Below are 19,808 nucleotides of genomic sequence, written 5' to 3'. Positions count from 1 at the left end.
ACAGATGAAAATAAAGAGTCTCCTAGAGCTAAGTGACCTCTCCAAGATCAAACAGCTTTGATTTTCAAAGCCAGCTACATTGTATAATAAAGTCCCAGCCCTTTTGTTCCTCAGTATCTTGCAGCCCACCACGTTGTGTCTGGTGTTCTGGGCCTTAATTTGAGGAGGCAAGACTGAAAACCTCAGACACTGTGAAAGTCATATTGATCTCTACAGACAAGGTTAACAACTGCTCTGTGGAATTTTTCATTGTTATTCTTTCTCTCATTACTCCAATTCAAATCTGTCACTATGGCTGTTTTAGAATTGTCGTAACTATTGCCAAATAATTACACACTTGTCATAAAATATACCATAAATTGAATCTTTATGAATCATAGTACAAAGTGGTTCAAATGCTTAATGAATCCAGAAAATAATGAGAAAAAAAAAAAAAAAGACTCTTAGAACTCCCTAAAATTTGCTCACTGTGGTTGAATCTATTGTGTTGACTCAAATGCACTTCAGCCCTCCTGCACCTGGACTGTGTTTATAGCCAAGTTATCAGTTTTTTAACTGGTATTAAATTACCTAGAAATTTAATGTGTGCAAAATGAATTTCTTTCATTTTGCCTCATGAAAGAAATCACTCTCTTCCTATTTTGTTTTTTTCTTTATAAGCATGAAAGTCTATACCTTTAAAGACCATTGAACCAGGATGTAGAAAATATATATTTCTATATGATAATGGCTATAGCATGGTGACAGGCTTAGAAAACACAATGATATGTAATGCTATAGGTCAGTCCATTTCTGGTCACTCAGTCACACATCTCACTTTAATCCAGAAACTTTTATACCAGTATATTTTGTTTCCAACCAGACAGTGGCTAATTTATGTCTCTGCCAACAATGCCATTTTAATTAATTTTATTCATCTTATTTCTCTTTCCTCTGCTCCTCATATCTCATCTGTTTGCATTGCCTAGATTTTAATTAAAAAACCTCTCCTCTCTAAGGAGCAATCTGAAGTGGCAAAAAGAATCACTTAAAATATTACAGTCATTAAAAAATTGGCTGTGGTGGAAGCCATGCATTTTCAATTTTCCTACAGATGATGTTTTAGCTTCCTTTTAAAGTGCACTTTGTATCTGAATTGTCTGCCACCAGCCAGCTTGGCTATCAAAAATGGTCTTCCAGCTGGGTGGGCTGAGTGACAACTCCTTAATGGAGGAAATGGATGGCTCTCTGCTCATGTGGAGGGGAAGGCACACCAGGCAGATTTCATTCCATCTGCCACCAGCTCTCTGCAAGCTGGCATTGCCCAAATGCCCAGTATACTCACTCCAACTAAAAGGATATCGTCAAAAATAAATTGTAAGGCTACAGATACCTGAAAGAATCATCAGGGCCATTAGACCCCAGGGAGATAATATTAAGAGGTGCCTCTGTGTTCATCTTTGATGAAACCCTAATTAAACTGTGGTGGAGGTGATTGCAAGTACTTTTTTTACAAGTACAGAGGTGAAGTCATTAACATTTTCAGCAGAGTATAGAGAGCAACCTTAGGAAAATGCTATCCTGAATTGTGGCCAAAGACTTGTTATATTGAGGAATTTGCACTGATGTTTCCTGTTGATGTTTTTCTGAATGGCAAATCCATGTCACTTAGTTACAGTGTGTTCTGCTTTTCAAGTAAAGGAAATCCATGTAACAGCAAAGTAGAGAAATATTTTTGATTGATAGATGGAAACAAATAAGGATGATATATTAGGGATTTTTAAAAATTGGAGCTTTCCTATTACTTAGAAGTATAAAGTATGTGTCATTGGTCAATGCTAAAATAATGAAGTAAAAAAATAAATAAAAATAAAATAATGAAGTAAAAGTAATATTTAATGTCATTATGTAATTAGGAGGGCTAAGGATAGAAAGCAATGGCAACCCACTCCAGTGTTCTTGCCTGGAGAATCCCAGGGACAGGGGAGCCTGGTGGGCTGCCGTCTATGGGGTCGCACAGAGTCGGACACGACTGAAGCGACTTAGCAGCAGCAGCAGCAAGGATAGAAAGAAATATATAGAACCATCTGCATAATTTATATCTTTATTTTACTCAAAATAAATTCTTAATTATTTGATATTCACCATAAATTATTCAAAAGTTGAGACTCAGAAAGTCACGTTATTTGTAATCATTTGTTCAAGAAAACCTGCTATATTTTTACCATACGCAATATAAAATTGTCCTAAATTCTAAAGTATTGTTTTTATTGTATCAAGAGCTCATATATCTCACAGAGTTAGAAATTTAACTGTTTTATGAAGTTGTTTAGATTTTAATTGTCATTGCATGTAAATGACATGAATTTGAATAGATGCAAAGCAAAAACAACTGGGTATTAAAATCACTGAGTAATTTCCTAAAATTCTTTTCATTCTTTAAATTCACATTTTGTTTGGATTTTTAACATAAACACATGTATGTTATACAATGAAAGTTCATCTGTAAGAAAAGTGGCAGCAGATTCCTTGCATCATTAAGTTTTCCTAAGGGAAACGTTTGGTAATCTGCCAACATTTGGAGAGCTTTAAAGTTCTAATTCATGATTCAGTATATTCTGAAAATTAATGAATGATTGTAATATTTTACCTTGTTGTATTGTGCAGTGTATTCTTTTACATTTTATTACAGGTTTTAAGTTGTTCTGAAGAATTTTAATGCCTTACAATGAGAAACACAGTTCAAAATAGATTTAAATGTTCTATTTCTCTATAACCTACTGCTATGGGTATATACTGCTAAGGGAATATAATAGCTTATTTTTGGAAAATAGCGTATTCAGAAATAAAATAACAATTATTTTGTAGCACTTAAAGATTTCCAAAAAACCACTTCCACATATAATATAATTTGTGCTTCTTACAGTGTCTCTAGGATATAGACATTAGTGGCCCCAGTCTACAGCCTAAGAAACTGAGGCCTAGATGGGTTAAATGAGTTGTGCAGAACCATGTAGCCATTCAGTAGAGATAATGCATCAGAACATGCCTTCTTTTTTTTAATTTATTGATTTTTAAATGGAAGGATAACTGCTTTACAGAATTTTGTTCTTTAAACATCAACACAGAACATGCCTTCTGATTCTGATCCCCAAACTCCTTGAGGATGGACAATAACTGAGTTTTCATTCCATGTCAAGAATGCTTTTAGTTTCTAGTATTTGGGATTTTTTAAAATAACCTTAATCTCAGCGCAATTAATTGAATTGGGTTCAAGGGGGAAGTTCAAGCACCTCTACCCATACAGGGTATAAAGGTATATGGACAGCTAATTTTTTCTTCCAGCTTTATTGAGGTATTGATATATAACATTATAGAAGTTTAAGGTGTACAGCATAATTATTTGACTACATACCTCATGAAATGATCATCACAGTGAGTTTAGTGAATACCCATAATCTCACAGAGATACAAAATTAAGAAATATAAAAAATATATTTTTGATAGCTAATTTATAACAGTTGTATTAACACAAATGGTCTACTAAACCACCAAATGTGTTTGGTAACAGCCAAATAACTAACAAAAAGACCCTTTAAAATATACCTCTGTTTTTTAAAAATACCTACTTATTTTAAGTTTGTGAAATGAGTTTAACAATATGGTATTCAGTTTCATAATGATGTTTCTTTACATAAATTTTCTGTCTCAACTAAATTAGGAGAAGGCAGTGGCACCCCACTCCAGTACTCTTGCCTGGAAAATCCCATGGATGGAGGAGCCTGGTAGGCTGTGGTCCATGGGGTCGCTAAGAGTCGGACACGACTGAGCAACTTTCCTTTCACTTTTCACTTTCATGCATTGTAGAAGAAAATGGCAACCCACTCCAGTTTTCTTGCCTGGAGAATCCCAGGAACTGGGGAGCCTGGTGGGCTGCCGTCTGTGGGGTTGCACAGAGTCGGACACGACTGAAGCAACTTAGTAGCAGCAGCAGCAGCAACTAAATTAAAATATGCATCAAAAGTGTTAATAAATAAATCTTGGAAGAGTAGCAAAGCATAATTATGTGTAACACAGAGTCTTCAAATATTAACAAACAGTTCTGAGGTAAACAGAATCAAAATGGAAATAATTAAATTGGCATTTTAGTCAGAAGTGACCAAGATTTTGTATTAAGCAAATCACTCTTTTCATTACACAAATATATTCTTCTAAATTGTAACATGAGATTATTCCATTTTCTTGTGTATAGATGTTTCATGGTTGCCTCTTACTTGGACAATGACCTAATATCATTTGCACCAGAGTAAAAGTCATATTAATTCCAAATGAATATAGACCACGATGAGTCAGACACAAATAAGTGACTGAGCTGAACTGAACTGCAGTTGCTCAGGATTCCAGAATGAGAAGATAATTGTAAAAACCGCTCTTTAGAGCTTGGTGGCTTTATTATTAGGAAGGTAATCTTTGTTATTCTAGTTGGCATTCCATTATCTTTATAGAGTACATACTAGTCGAGGATCTTTGGGTTTGTCATTACTTAACAGTTTCATTTTACTGTTAAATAAACTAAATCCTATTTTTGATCAATGTGTGTGGATTAAGGATTGCATATAATGAGCTCAGTGTAGCATCCATGAATAATGTGTACTCATTGTGGTGTGAAGAAGATCTTCAAGCAGATGAAGCCTGCCACACAGTATAGCATTATCTAACCTGGGGGCTTCCCTGGTGGCTCAGATGGTAAAAAATATACCTGCAATATGGGAGACCTGGGTTTGATCCCTGGATTAGGAAGATCCCCTGGAGAAGGGAAAGGCTACCCACTTCTTGCCTGAAGAATTCCATGGACAGAGGAACCCGTGGGCTATAGTCCAGGGGACTGCAAAGACTCAGATAGAACTGATCAACTAACACTTTCACTTTCAAGCTGATGAGAAGCACAGTGTGTATGCCTTATGTCTTAGTGCTATGAAATGACTCCCCCAAGATCATATGCACCAACTCTCCTGAACATCTGGAAACTTCTGGAAGCTTTTTTACTCTTTCATTGTAGTAGTCTGATTTCCCTCCCCATTGATTTTATCTGCCACAATCAGTTTAATTGTCATAAAATAATTCTTTGCACATATTACTGCTCTGTTTTAGAACATCACCACTGATGGAATATAGCAGTGATCTCAAAATATCATTTAAGATCCTCTACAGTCAGGCTTCAATCTAATTCTCAAAATTATGCCTACTTATCACCTGTCATTCATTCATATTTGTCATCCAACTTGGATTTTTATCCATCCTTTAAAGCTAATTGAAGACCTGCTCTTCCATGAAGCCTGCTCATTTAGACCTGCCCTGGACACAGTGACTGCTACCTTCTTTCACTCGTTAGCACTTTCCATGTGCTGCCTTTGATACATCTCAACTTGGCTACAATCTTTTTAGAGCAAAGATTAGATTATTATTATAATCAATTATAAACCTCTTCCCTCCACTGACTTCCTGATGCTTCCTAACTTGTGAGTTTTCCATAAAAATTAGTTAATTACCTGAAAGACATAACCATATCATAATTTATTCATTTATTAAATTATTCAACAAATATTTTTTAATTACTGCCATATGCCAAGCATTATGCTAAGACCTGAAATACAGGAATATGATCCTTGCCCTACAGAACCAACAGTCACAGGATCTAACTGAAATCCTCTCACCAATTATTTTTCTTCATTTCTATTTTATTTTAAGAGTATATAAAACTTGAAACAATGTTTGATCTTTTATTTATTAGCATGTCTCTATGTGTGACATTACCAGAAAATGATTAATGCAAAAACTTATATTTTTAAAAACTAAGTACTCAGTTTACCCAGCTCTATAGTTGGATCTTGCCTTTGATTCTTCACTTAAAGCTGGAAAAAAAGTATAAAAAAAGCGTCACAAGAAATTAATTTTCTTTTTTTTGTGATGATGTATTTTTTTTTTTAATTTAAACTTATTTATTTTTCTGTAAGCCTGATGTTCTTTTGGAGAATGACAAAGTTTCTTGTTTACAGGCTCATCAGGGACATCATGTACTTCTAGATCTGGTCAGAAACTTTTGCTCAAAAGCTGGTTGAGAATATACCATCATATCAGGGATTACTTTGACCTTTTCTGTATTCCATGTTTTGATTAGCAAGCTATTCTGCTCATATCCCATTTAGAGACAAATTGTGAAAGGTTTGAATGGCAAGCCAGAAATATATGGAATATTGAAAAGGTCAGTGTGATTTAAGTCCATAACCACAGTATTGAAAATATATGACAAGTCATTATCACACTTAATTCCTACAACAAGGACTGTGGTAAAGATGGGAAATTATTTCAATTAAAATATTCTTGTTTCACACTGAAGGCTGAGGCGGCAAAGCTCAAATGGTCTCTTGACTCTCTTTTTGTGATAACTTAATAAGTTAGAAAGAAATTGTAACTGAATTAAATAAGACCAAAAAAAGAAAAGGAGGTAACAAGCTCTTTTGATTTCAGAGTCCATCGTAGAGGGAATAATATAGTGACTTTTCTAAAAACTCTAATTATACATGAATAAGACAGATACAGCCACAAAACCAATTCAATGGACACCCCACGCTCTCTTTTTATCTACAGCATAGCTGTCAGTCAGATGGGAACTCCATTTATTTCCATGGAAATGAAGGCAGTGAGTTCAATTTTGCCACCACCCGGGATGTAGATCTTTCTACCGAGGATATTCAAGAGCAGTGGTCAGAAGAATTTGAGAGCCAGCCTACAGGGTAAGTAATTGTTATCTCCCATGCTGTGTATAGCACTTACATTTATTCCACTGGTCATATTTTAAATGCATATTGTTAACTAGCAAAAGCATACTTAAGTCAATACTGGAGAGTCTTATCATGGACAAGCCAAAGGGGTACACTTATCTTAAACATTCTTTATTAAGCAGTCAATTATTTTATGCATACTAAAAATTTGTGATTGCAAATATCTTTTAACTTCAGTTGAATACTTATATCTCATCTTTGTTTATGCAGCTTTTACCAGGAGAAGTTTTGTTTTTGTTTTTTTCAATGTGTATAGCATATAAAATCTTTCCACTACTTTTATATTGAGACTTTCAGTTGTCTCCCCGGGATCTGAGATTTATATAGATGCTGTTACCGATTTTTAGTGGAATATGGTTTTGATCTATAACAAATTAGTTGTTTGGGGGGTAAAATTTACCATTTAGAGATTTTTAAAGGAAGGATACGAGCCTGACATTGAAACAATGAAGATGGTTTGGTGGTAGTATTTTCTTGCTTTTATAAACTGTGTGCCTTCTTCTGGGTCCAGTGTCCCTAAGATATTTCTAGTAATTGAATGGCACTTTCAGAAGTTCAAATTGAGAAAAATTAACAGGTTCAGAGAATCAAAATTCATAAGATAAGTGTGTGTTGGAATTCTAGAAATTTTCTGGTTCTCACCTGGCCTTTTTCTTTTTTTCAATACATATGCACTTGTAACCAGGTTCTTACTGTTTAGTACATGTTTTCTGAAACCATGATGAAGGAGAATGAAATTAACATAAAATATAGTTTCATAATGATTATGAAATAGCAATGACTTAACTGTTAACTATCAGAAACTTTTCAAGAATACAACATTTGAGGTATTTACATATCTCTGATCTCAACAAATTCAATCAAAACTGGATGGGACCTAAGTGCCTGAGGGACCAGAGGGCCACCATGGACTTCTTGGGTTCCCCACTTCCTATGCATTGCCCAGAAACTACATTTGGACCCGATAAGAGGGAAATCTGACTGGCAGCCTGAGCTGTGCTGCTTGACTTTCTGCTGCCACATCAGGATCTCTCACTGTTGCAGGCGAGATTTCTACTAGTACACGCAGCCCTGCTCTTCTGCCTCAGGGAAATCTAGCCTGTGAGAAGCCTCTGAAGAAAACTGATGCCTTAAGGGACACCCCCCCCCAGGGGGTACCATTGACCTCTCCAAGCCTAGCAGTAATGCTCACACCCTTAAGTCCACAAAGTCCTTCTCTTCTGAGGTTTTTGTCACGCTTGAAGTTCCAGTCCAGTATGGCTCTGGTGTCTACTTGAGGGACCAGCAACCATTGTTTCTCTTTCTTGTGTCCAGGATCTCCCCAGGAGGCTGGCTGCTTTCCTTACACAAACAGGGCTCATTCTACTCCCCTCATAGACCATGATGGGATCTAGAACTTTGACCATGCACCCAAGTCTTCTTTACCCACTTTCTGGAGATAAAAGACCCATCACCAGCATATCAGCGCTTTCTGACTTCTGATATAAAAGACCAATTCAGATCCCTTTACTGACAATGGAACTTGACTGCCTATGAGATGGTCCCAAATTTTCAAGCACCAAAGACTCATTGACCTCCACTCCTTCAACTCTCCCAAGTTTGTACTATCCATGCAGCAGTGACAGGTTTTTCTTTTTCAATGAGACCTATACCCCTGGGAACTCAGGTGATGTCCCAGTGATATCCAGATACCCAGCCTCCTTCCTACTACAGCAGAGAGAAAAACACGTCTCCAGTGGTAACATGCTGACATGCAAACCCTTTCCTGTTTAGTTAACTGGCTAGCTAGTTAGCTATGTATCTCTTTCCTCAAAGTTCTAATGTCCTCTTATTCTTTGGGGAAGAGATAAAATTTATTTTTACCCATGGCCTTCATATCCACATATTTCCTCTCCCAGAATGTCCTCTTTTATTATTAAAAGTCGTCTATAGAAGAACAAAAGAATGCTGTACTATATCGACTAATGGTCCACACAACTCTCCAGTACTAACATTAGTGGAGACTTAGTTCAAACACACGGAAAAACCCTTTAGGAATTAAGCTTAGAAAGGAATAAATTTTATATTAAAAGAAACGAAACATACTTTAGAAAATTAATGTACTAATCCAGAAAAATACCTGGCAAAAAACATATTCCAGTTAACAGATCAGACATTCTGTTATCTCAGAGCACTAATGATATGAGAATTTGTGGTTAAACGAAAACTTTCATCTCCCAAAACAAACCAAAAGAAATAAAAGTATTTATGCTTGAAAAAAGAGCTAAAGTCAATACAGACACTGGAATATCAGACCAAATTCCGTTCACTTAGTGACTCATGTGGTTTCTTTGGCCAATTCTCAGTGCTAAGATATATCAGGTTTTGGTCACAGTTAAGAGGCTGGTACTTTCAAGCCATGACATTGTCAGCAGATTTCTGTTCCAATAACAGAATAATGTGCTTGACAAAAGCACCTGTGTCCCTGTAATTGGAACACAATTCACCTAAATTCTGAAAGCAGCTTAATTATTCTAGCAACCACACCTTAGCTTTGTTGTAGCTTTTCCCCTAGGATATCAGACCACACTGCCCCCTCTCAGAACTACTTCATTTATACTCTTATCTGGTGAACCAGTTATCCATGTTGCCCTTATATTATAAAAAAAGATATAAAAGGATAATGAGAGAATCTAGTACTTTCTTTGTTTTGGGATGGTGATAAATTGCTGATTTAATCTGTAATGTTGTATGTGAATGTGTATATGTGTGTATACCTTCTCCATACCTACTCACTCCCAAATGCTGCTTTATTGATCTAGGAGAGAATGCTGTTGTAGTTAATTCTTAATCAAAACTCCAGTGAAGATATCCTGTCACAATCAAATTAATGTGAAACATTTTTACCTAGGGTAAGAACTGACAAAGAAAAACAGATTAGGATCTTGGTAGTGAAATTCTTGATGTGTTTTTTGAGCCAGATTAACTGAATATTTGTCTCATTCTTCCCCTCAACCATCACCACCCACACAGACAATTTATCATCATAAGCTCACTGCTGAAACAGACATAAAACATAGGTGTTAAATTCCCACAGTATTCAAGAGTGACCAATTGAATTGATTGAATTCTGACACTTTGAGGTCACTTTCTTTTAACACACACAAAAAATAAATTATTAGTATGGATATAATATTTTCATCTCTTTTAACTATGTTTTTTCTCCCATAAGAATTATAAAAGAGAAAAAAAGAATATGCAATCCTCTCTAATAATATCTTCAAAACATTTCACATGAATTCAGGCAAGAAAAAGTGTCCACAGTCATTATGACTTTTTTTGGAACCCAGTTTCCAAATATTCCTGTTTCCTTACCATTTGAATGAAACTATTTGATCTCACATCACAAAGATGCAAAAATTATTTGCTTTTCACATCACAAAGCTGTATGTAGATAGGTTTATTTTAAGTGGGATTTTAAAGTTTATTTTCTTTTTCCTAGAAAAGATACATCTGTTACTTCAGCAAGATAGAAATTTTAATAGATAAACTGATAATTTATGTGAGCCTTTGTGAACTTTGGCTTAACCTTATAAACACATCATTTAATTAGCAACTACCGTATCTCACCTAGCCAAAGCTGTCTTCAGGTGGGAGGGGACTTTGTAGAGAAACACATTGCTAGAATATGGAATTTGTATGCTTGTCATGCATGTTTTTAACTATTCAGATAACTTTTCAAAATACCTGTTTTATTGCTTTCACTGAAGTATTCATATTAGAGAACCTCCACAATGTAATGAATGTTAAGCTGTGTTTTGAAGTGTAATTAATTTACAGTGTTGTGTTAGGTTCAGGTATATAGCAACATGATTCAGATATATACATACATAGATATATCATATATATGTGCTATATATATGATATATATGTATATATATTCTTTTTTCAGATTCTTTTCCATTATAGGATTATTATAAGATATTGAATATAGTTCCTGTTCTATACAGTGGGACCTTACTATTTATTCTATATATAATAGTTTGTATCTGCTAATCTCAAACTCCTGATTTATCCCTTCCTGCCTTTCTTCTTTGGTAATCATAGGTTTGCTATCTATGTCTGTGAGTCTATTTCTGTTTTGTAAATCAGTTCATTTGTATCACTTTTTTATATTATACATGTGTCAGTCCTGTCCAACTCTTTGCGACCCCGTGAACTGTAGCCTACCAGGCTCCTCCGTCCATGGGATTCTTCAGGCAAGAATACTGCAGCGGGTTGCCATTTCCTTCTCCAGGGGATCTTCCCGATCCAGGGATCGAACGCGGGTCTCCCGCATTGCAGGCAGATGCTTTAACCTCTGAGCCACCAGGGAAGCCCATATTATACATGTAAAGAATATCATATGATACTTGTCTTTCTCTGTCTGACTTACTTCACTTAGTATAATAATTTCTAGATCCAGGTCCATCCATATTACTGCAAATGGCATTATTTCTTTTTTTTTTTTTTTATGGCTGAGTAATTGAATATCAGACTATTGAATCAAGAGAGCGTACTCTAGTCTTCCACAACTGCCCCAAATCCTTGGAAATTATAGAAAATGAGCAAATGAATCTGTAATGACACTCTGAAAAAAAAAAAGTGTGCCCTAATTGAGCCAGGAATTAGGAAGTGTTACAAAAAATTAGAAAAAAAAAAAAACGGATCTGATTAAGGAGAAAACTATAACTTAAAATACATATTTAATGAGGCACTAAAAAAGTATAGGTACTGAATGAACACAGGAATCAGATGGGGCTCTGACGTCCTGCTGTGGAGATTGCCAAGTAGGTGGTCTCTCACTGCATTCAACTTCTGTGCGGGCCACTTCTGCCCTTAGGAACAAGCAGTGAATGTGAACACTTGGAATGGAGAAGCAGGGCCATGCCAGGTAACTGGAAACCTCAAGGATCCCCATGGTACTCCCCACCCAAGAGCACATCGGCTCTCATTGGTGGACATTTTTTACACCAAAACTAAGGGTGAATAGTGGATACAAATGATCTGGAATCATCAAATCTGAGGAAAATCCACTCCATAAAAATAATTAATCAAACTAGACAGCTAAGAACTGAGAAAATAGATGTATCAGAGTAAACAAATGGAGACTTTATCATTATAGTTAATGTCCTCAAAGAGATAAGAAAGCATACTGTATTTGTTAAATTAAAACAGATTTTATGAAGAAAAAATAGAGATGTGAAAAATGAAAATATATGATTGTTGAAACAAATTTAGTGGATTTTTCCCCCTGAATATGAGCATAGGCATAGGTAAAGAACAAATTAGTGAGCTGGAAATTTGAGTTTTGAAGTGTTTCCAAAACTTAGGATTATTGTATAGTGTGTATACTATACTGTAAAGTATAGGGGGAAGAATAGTATTTCTAACATTAGAAATAATAGGAATTCCTAAAGGAGGAAGGGTCAGAGGGAAAATGTGGAATGAAATATTAAAAAAAAAAATAGAAGAAAGGTTCCCGAAACTTAGAAGAAAGAAGAGACATAGTTCATATGAATGAAAATGTTTAGCAAGATGGATGGAAAAATATCCAGTCCTAGACCATAAGGGAGAAACTTCAGAACACAGTTGAAAGTGGAAATCTTAAATCTTTAATGAGTTTCATTGTGCTTTCCTTGGTAACACAAAGCATAAGTTTTAAAAAATGAAGCAGTTATCTTAGTGTTCTGAGAGAGGATTATTTGGAACTTAACATTCTCCTCCAGACAAATATGATTCAAGTATTGGAGAAAAATAAAAAGCTTTGCAGACACAAGGGTTCAGAAAGTTTACTACTCCTGAACACTCTCTGAAAGAATTACTGGAAGATGTACCCATAGAAGTTAATCCAAGAGAAATATGATAGATTCAAGAAAGAGTAGTGAGCAAGGAAAAAAGGAAAGCTTGTAGTTCAGACTGAAAAAAAATTGATTATTAAAATATTTAAATCAAAGTTTGTAGTTAAAGCCCAGATGACCTCAATATGACAGGTACAAAGGGAAACTGACGAGAAGAGAAAAAGCAATTAAAATACTGCCAACGTTCTTTACTTGCCTGGAGTAAGAATATAGGTCTTGGGTAACTCTTAATATTAGTAGAAAGCTTTAAGGGTAAATAGGTGTGTTAAAGAAATTATGTTAGCCATATATAGGCTACATAACTTCTAAAGCATTAGCTTAACAGAATAAAGAGAACTTAGTCCACAAATGCCAGGAGTGACAGAAAAATAAACAAAAAACAGAGTAAATAGAAAGCAGAAAACAGTTTGGCATGAACCAATCCAAGATCCCCTGGAGAGGAGAGTGGCTACCCACTCTAGTAGTCAAAGTGAGAATTCTATGGACAGGGGAGCCTGGTAGGCTACAGTCCATGAGATCACCAAGAGTCAGACACAACTGAGCAATTAACACTTTCACTTTTTCAATCTAAATATATCAGTGCACAATAAACTTGAATGAGTTATGTTCATTTATTGTGAGATTTTCATAGTAAGTTTTAAAAAAATCAGCTATTTATTTGCTATTTATGAAAGACTTAAACTAGAATAATGTAAGAAGTTGAAAATCAATAAAGAAAAACTAATATACCAGATAAATGCAACAAAAGAAGCAAGGAGGCATATTAATATCAGATATTCAAACCTTATAGAATTCAGATTTAAGCAATAAAGGACTAAAAAGGAGTATTTTATGCAATAATATATGAAGAGCACTTTGCACAGTGCATGACACATAACAAGCAATCAAAAAAAATCGAAAATTGGTTGCTGTTCCAACTGTGATTACTGTTGGTAATAGGATATGACCAAAGTGGTACTCAAAGAAAAATTATACTCACAGAAACTAATAAGATATAAAAGAAACACAAACAAAATTAAATAGTCCAATAAAACCTAAATGAGATTATCTGAACTAATGGGAGGTCATTTTAAGAAAGACAATATTAGTTAAAATGATAATTGCATATATTTTGAAACCATGGAACTGCTAAAATGGATCAAAGTAAACTTGTTTCAAGCTGTTAAAAGACTTCTTATTTGTTCAGGTTTGCTTTTGATGTGGGTTCTAACATTGCTTTCTATTTAAGCAAATTATTTTTCTATTTTAAAACATAAACAGTAAATTTTCAAATAATAAAAAATAAGTTCATATGATTAGGTGTGCCAAAATTGTTCTGAAATTCCTTGTTTAATTTGTAGCACATTTTTATCTTCACTTTTGGCAATGCCATTCTTCAGTAACCTCTTCCCGCTCCAAACTAGCTGTCCATGTGAGCATCCAGAATACAGCAACTGTCTTCCTCTTCAAGAAAGGACTCTCTTTACTGAAGTCACAGAAAAAAGAGAATGAAATCAGAATCTTAATTCCTTACAGCTTGGGACAACATTAGACCATGATAGGATTTTTCTGTAGCGGTGTTAGAAGAGGCTGCTGGCACTGAAGTGTTCAAATGCCCACTTCTTCAGCATGTCTTTGTTCTCTATAGTCTTTCTTCAGTAGTTCACCTGCTCCACACTGACCACAAGGCACTCCTGAATATTTAGGAGTTTATATGAAGGAAAAGCAGAACTCTGATACCTCAAGAAATGTAGCTCAGGGTTATCTATTAATAGAACACATCTAAGGAGCATTAGAAAATTGAGAATTTAATTCCTCAGCCCCATAAATTATGATAAATGGTATAATTATTTAGTGATGTATTTTGAAGTATGACAACAAAATAATGACTAGTTTGGCATATATAATAAAATATTATATAACCCATTTTTAAAGAGTTAATAATAATCTGGGGAAAGTATATATTATTAATGTAAATGAAAAAAGGCAAAATTCAAAACCATCTGTATAATATTTTCATGACCATGTTGAAATACACATATAAAATGTTAGAAATATAGTCAAATATTAATTGTTCTTGTCTTCCAGTTTTCCAGTAATGAGAATATAGCTATCAGAAAATAGATGAAATACCCAGAATTCCAAAACACTAGAAAGACATAGAAGGGATGCCGGAGGGCAAACAGAGAGAGTAGTGTCTCAGCTGCTGAACTGACTATTCCCTGTTCCTTCCAACCTCCAGTCCAAAGACTCCCATTCTGCTACCACCCACACCCTATTAAGAGAATTGCTTTATAAATTTGTTCTGAAGAAATTCTTTCAAGAAATACATTTTAAAACATCTCATCAAAGATTACAGAAAAAAATTGAGCACAGAAAATGTTTTCCTCAGGTCAGCCATAACTTAGTCTCTGATCAGGAATTTACTATAAAAAGACCAAAATACAAAGTATTAGTTATATTTTTTAATGTCATTGCTTAGAAAAGTGGGTCATACCTGCAACTGTCTTTTAAATTTCAAAATGTCTTTCTTAAATTTCAGTGCTATTCACTGGAATAAAACCAAGAAAAAGGCAATATAAACTTAATAAAACAAATTTATATTGGCTTCCCCTTCTGGGGAGATAATCCCAAAGAATGTTACATATATCCTTGAAAACCTAAACTGCATATAGGCCAAGAAGAACAATCTCCATTATAGCCCCTTCCATGTCGGCTGATGCTTTTATTAAAAATTGGTCTTAAAACTATTTAAAACTCTTCAGAACAGTTTGAGCGTCTTCTTGCTATTTTCTACAAATTCTTCCCTCTATCCTACCCAGAAGAATTATGTTACCTCTGGCTTAGGATCCTTTTCACAAGGTGCTTATAATGCTCCAGAGGGATTTTATTTAAGCTTATAATTCAGGATAAGTGAATCAAGGACAGATTGACAGTCTGAGTTAACATTGTATTAAGTGGGTCTCCTTTTTTTTTTTTTTTTAACAGGCACATTCGTTATTATTAAAGCAAAACCACTTGACCATTTAGATCACATAAGTAATAAATTTAAATTCCCAGATAGGTTTGTAGCCCAAATCTTGGACTGTACAAAAGACCCACTGATAGAAAGTACAGTTTTCTTTCAGCTAAGTATGGCCTTGCTTAAATTGATTGATTAAGCAATTACATTTTGCATGTTGTACTGCAACTTTGTGCAAGATTGCTGCTCTGCTAATTCTAATATGAAAAAATACTCATTGTAATTTAAAAGTTCACTTGAATTGCCACTTTGACTTATTTTAAAACAAAAATAGCACTATATTTTACGAGGTGGTGGGGGTGGGGAGAAAAGGAAACAAACATTATTTGAAACTGTAATATGCCAGGCGATATATCTTTTTCTCTAAACATCCTCAGTCTAGGTCATATTTCTGTTTTATTGGTGAGGAAGCTGAGTGTTTTCTACCATTCTGAAGCCAATACTCTTTATTAATGTTATTCCAACAAGAGTGTAAATAAAAATAATGCATGTAATAAAAACCTAAGACAAAATTGAATTTGAGTGAAATATAGCAGAACCAATTGAAGAAAGGAATTTTTAAATGCAGTTCATACAGGAAAGCCTTCAAAGAGAACTCATCCTTTACCTTCACCTAAGCTGTCATGCTGGAGGAAAAACCTATAAATGCAATGAAGGTGGAGAAGCCTTTAGTCAAAGTATACACCTTGCTAGACCTCACAGGACTTATGCTAGAGATAAGCCTCATGAATATAAATGAATGTGGAAGAATCTTTACATATGGCACATTCCTTATTAAATATCAAAGAATTCATCCCAAATAGAGACCTTATGGATGTAATGAACTTATTCAGTCTCAGAGAATTTCTAGTAGATAAAAAAATGTTATGAATCTGGTAAATGTAGGCTCTTATAGCCAGGCTCTATTCTATATCTTAGTTCAAGCCTAAAGTCATCAACTTTAGGTGGTTTAATATATTCTGGAAAATATAATAAAACAGATCTTCATAGATCATGTGAAATGTTCCACTACCTTTTAGAGGCTTTTGTACCAATATTTGTAGTAGGGGGGAAAAGGTATTTAAAATATAAGACCTCTGTTTCCTATGTTCATATTCTTAGTATTTTCATCAATCTATGATGAAATAATTTAACTTTTCATTCTGAATTCTAACACATATAAATTGAATGTTTTTCTTCCTTTTTCTGAAAGTGATTTTCCTTTTTCAAAAGAAAGGAAATGTGTAAAGTAAAAATTAAAAGTCTTCCAATGTGAATCCCTACTGTTAAAATGTAGACATGTTTTCTGGTATATATTCATTCAGAAATTTTTCTATGACCATACAAAAATACTCTCTAAGGTCAAATTTTCCTTACTAAACTTGATTTTTAAAAATTTAACAATATATTATGAATGTCTCTTTTAGTCAGTGAATATATATCATTATTTCAGAATGTCACTGTACCAATTTATCTATCTGGACCTCTGTTGATAGTCAAAGAATATTGTGATAGATTTTTTGTATACTTAAAGTATTTCTGAAGGAGAAATTCCTAAAAGAAGAAAAAAGACAATTAGAAAATCAGATATATACATATACATATATATGTATATATGTAATTTTCATTTTGATAATTACTGCCAGATTGCCCTTTGAAGAGTATTCATCATTTTTTTTTTAGCTTATGAAAACACTATTTTTAATTTCAGCTTTATTGAGATACAGTTGACATATAAAGTTGTAAGATATCTGAAGTGTACATCATGTTGATTTGATATATATAAACATAAAATCTAATTAATTAGCATATCTATCATTTCACTTCTGGGTTTTTTTGGTGAGAATTTTTAAGTTTTACTCCATATCATTTTTTATTTTAATTTTTATTGGGGTATTGCTGATTTACAATATTGTGTTAGTTACAGGTGTACAACAAAATGAATCGGTTATACTTTTGTATCATTCTTAAAACTATTAAAGTGTGAGCTGATTAAAATATAATTATATTCTCAAGGCATTCCAAAGCAGCTAATAGGGAGGATCACAAGCTTTCCAGGTAAAAAAAAACTTCTTTAAATTAGTTTTGCTTACAAAAAGAATTCCTTTTTGATACAAAAAGTAGAAGGACATACACTAAAATATAAATTAAATATTATTTTGCCCTTCTACCTCTAAGGAACAAAGTTGCCTTAAGGCATTTTATTGATTATTAAATTTTTTTGCGTATTGCAACTTTGCCCCATTCTATTATAAATAATAGATACCCATGTATTTATAATAAATAATGTAAGGAATGTTTTTTTAGAATTAGCCATCAAAGAATAAATATAAATTGCTTTATTGTAGAGAGTTCTTCCCTCTAGGCAGTCATTCCTTCAAATGCAGTTCACAAAGAACCACATTTCCTTGGGGAAAACAATTTAAACTGTAGAGAAGTAACACTCCTTTTCAGGAAAATTGCAGTACCATCCAAGATATTGCTAAAACTATAGAGCTCTGTAAATACCACTGCTGGACTCAAAGATTTGGTTATGTTCATGAACAAGATATGTAAATGAAAAATGCAATATGTTAAATGAGACTATTTAGCAAACAAGATATGTCTTATAACTTATACTGTTTTTATATTATAGTATAGTTTGGATTTTATATATTTCTTAATGAGAAAATTAAAGCAGATTGGGAGGAGTTTCACGTATAAGTGTATTGGAGGTTGCAATTTTAGATGTCTAAGGAGGACTTCACTGAGTCAGTGACATCATCATAAATATCTAAAGGAGATTAGGGAGTCAGCCATGCTGGCTGGGCAAGAATATTCTTTGCAGAAAGAACATCAGTACAAAATCTCTGAAATACTAACATCTCTTGATTCAAATGGCATTTTCATGCCCATCAACATATACTGACTATCAAATTTATAATAGTTCATAAAAAGTTATATTGTAACAGATAACAAAAAAGATTCAGTTATGTCATAATTTTACTTCATGTAATTATTATATTGAGAGAATCAGAGACCATGATATTTTTGTAATTGGAACAGACTACAACTTTGCAACCTGACAGAGAGGGATTCTGAATTCCGGGCAGGTGTCTATCAGGTCCCTCAGTAGTTGATTCAGCTCTGGGACCCCCTCAAGGATACTTTGCCTCCAACTAAGCTCGAGCCAGTGTTTGTACAAATTCATGAAAGAATGAGCTTGTGCCATAAGAAGCTCCTACTGAATTTTTATTTAATGAAAGATAATTTATTTAAAGCAGTGAGACTTTTACAAAGTGATTTTTCAGATTTCTCTCCACTTTTCAAAGCTGACTAAATTTTCTATTTCCTTTTATTGTAATATATATTTGTATATATCTTTGTATTTATTTTATTGTGTATATATAGATATATTTGTAATATATTTATTTTAATTATTTATTTTAAAGAAAATAACCTCACTTTTGTTATCTTCAAATATATTGGGAGAAATGAAAATTAGAATAAAATTGAATATGTTTTAAAAAAGATTAAAAAGAGATAATACAGCCTAAATCATGTCTCATATAACCCTCTCTGTGGTAGAAGTCATGAAAACAATTCATTTAGATTAAAAGAGTTACTTAGTTACAACTAATAATTAGGAGAAAAAGACTGCTAATCTCATTTCTCACTTGAATAAAACGTTCTTTTAGTCTGTGACAATTCCATCTTTTCCAATTTAATCTTTCATTTTGAAAATACTCTAAAGCAGATGGATGCCTAAAAGGAGTCATCATATGCATCATTTATAACCTTAACTTGCTTTGTGGATCAGTAGACTGAGTGGCTTAATTGGGATAAATGGAGCAGGTAAAAGACCAATGAACCAGTGTGAAATATTCTTGTGTGAGTGGAGAGAGGTTCCTGGTATTTACAGTAGTCTAGTACTATTAGGAGCTGCTTTTCCTTAAATGATTGATATAATCTGTTAAAATACAAAAAAAAAAAAAATTAACATTTTCTAAACATTTTGATCTCAAACAGTTCAACATAATTGTCTTGGCACAGTACCCTTCTTAGAACTGCAACTACTAAAATAACAGTGAACTAAGAAACAGAATATCTATCTCAATTTCAGAGCCAAACACGCAGTTGGCCTTAGGT

General features: G+C 33.8%; 1 protein-coding gene across 4 annotated transcripts in view; it reads left to right on the top strand.

Moving 5' to 3' along the window:
- The window catches only part of RELN (reelin), a 557,702-nt gene that overhangs the window by 325,429 nt on the left and 212,465 nt on the right, over window positions 1-19,808 (top strand). For all 4 annotated transcript variants that reach the window (XM_061413895.1, XM_061413894.1, XM_061413897.1 and 1 more), the window contains one exon: window positions 6,628-6,773. In XM_061413895.1, the coding sequence (XP_061269879.1) occupies window positions 6,628-6,773 (146 nt within the window). The remainder of the gene's footprint in view (window positions 1-6,627; window positions 6,774-19,808) is intronic.

The sequence above is a fragment of the Bos javanicus genome, chromosome 4 (genome assembly GCF_032452875.1).
Source record: "Bos javanicus breed banteng chromosome 4, ARS-OSU_banteng_1.0, whole genome shotgun sequence".
Classification (NCBI taxonomy): Eukaryota; Metazoa; Chordata; class Mammalia; order Artiodactyla; family Bovidae; genus Bos; species Bos javanicus.
The sequence above is the reverse complement of the archived record's forward strand: the minus strand, read 5'-3'. Positions and strand labels throughout refer to the sequence as shown.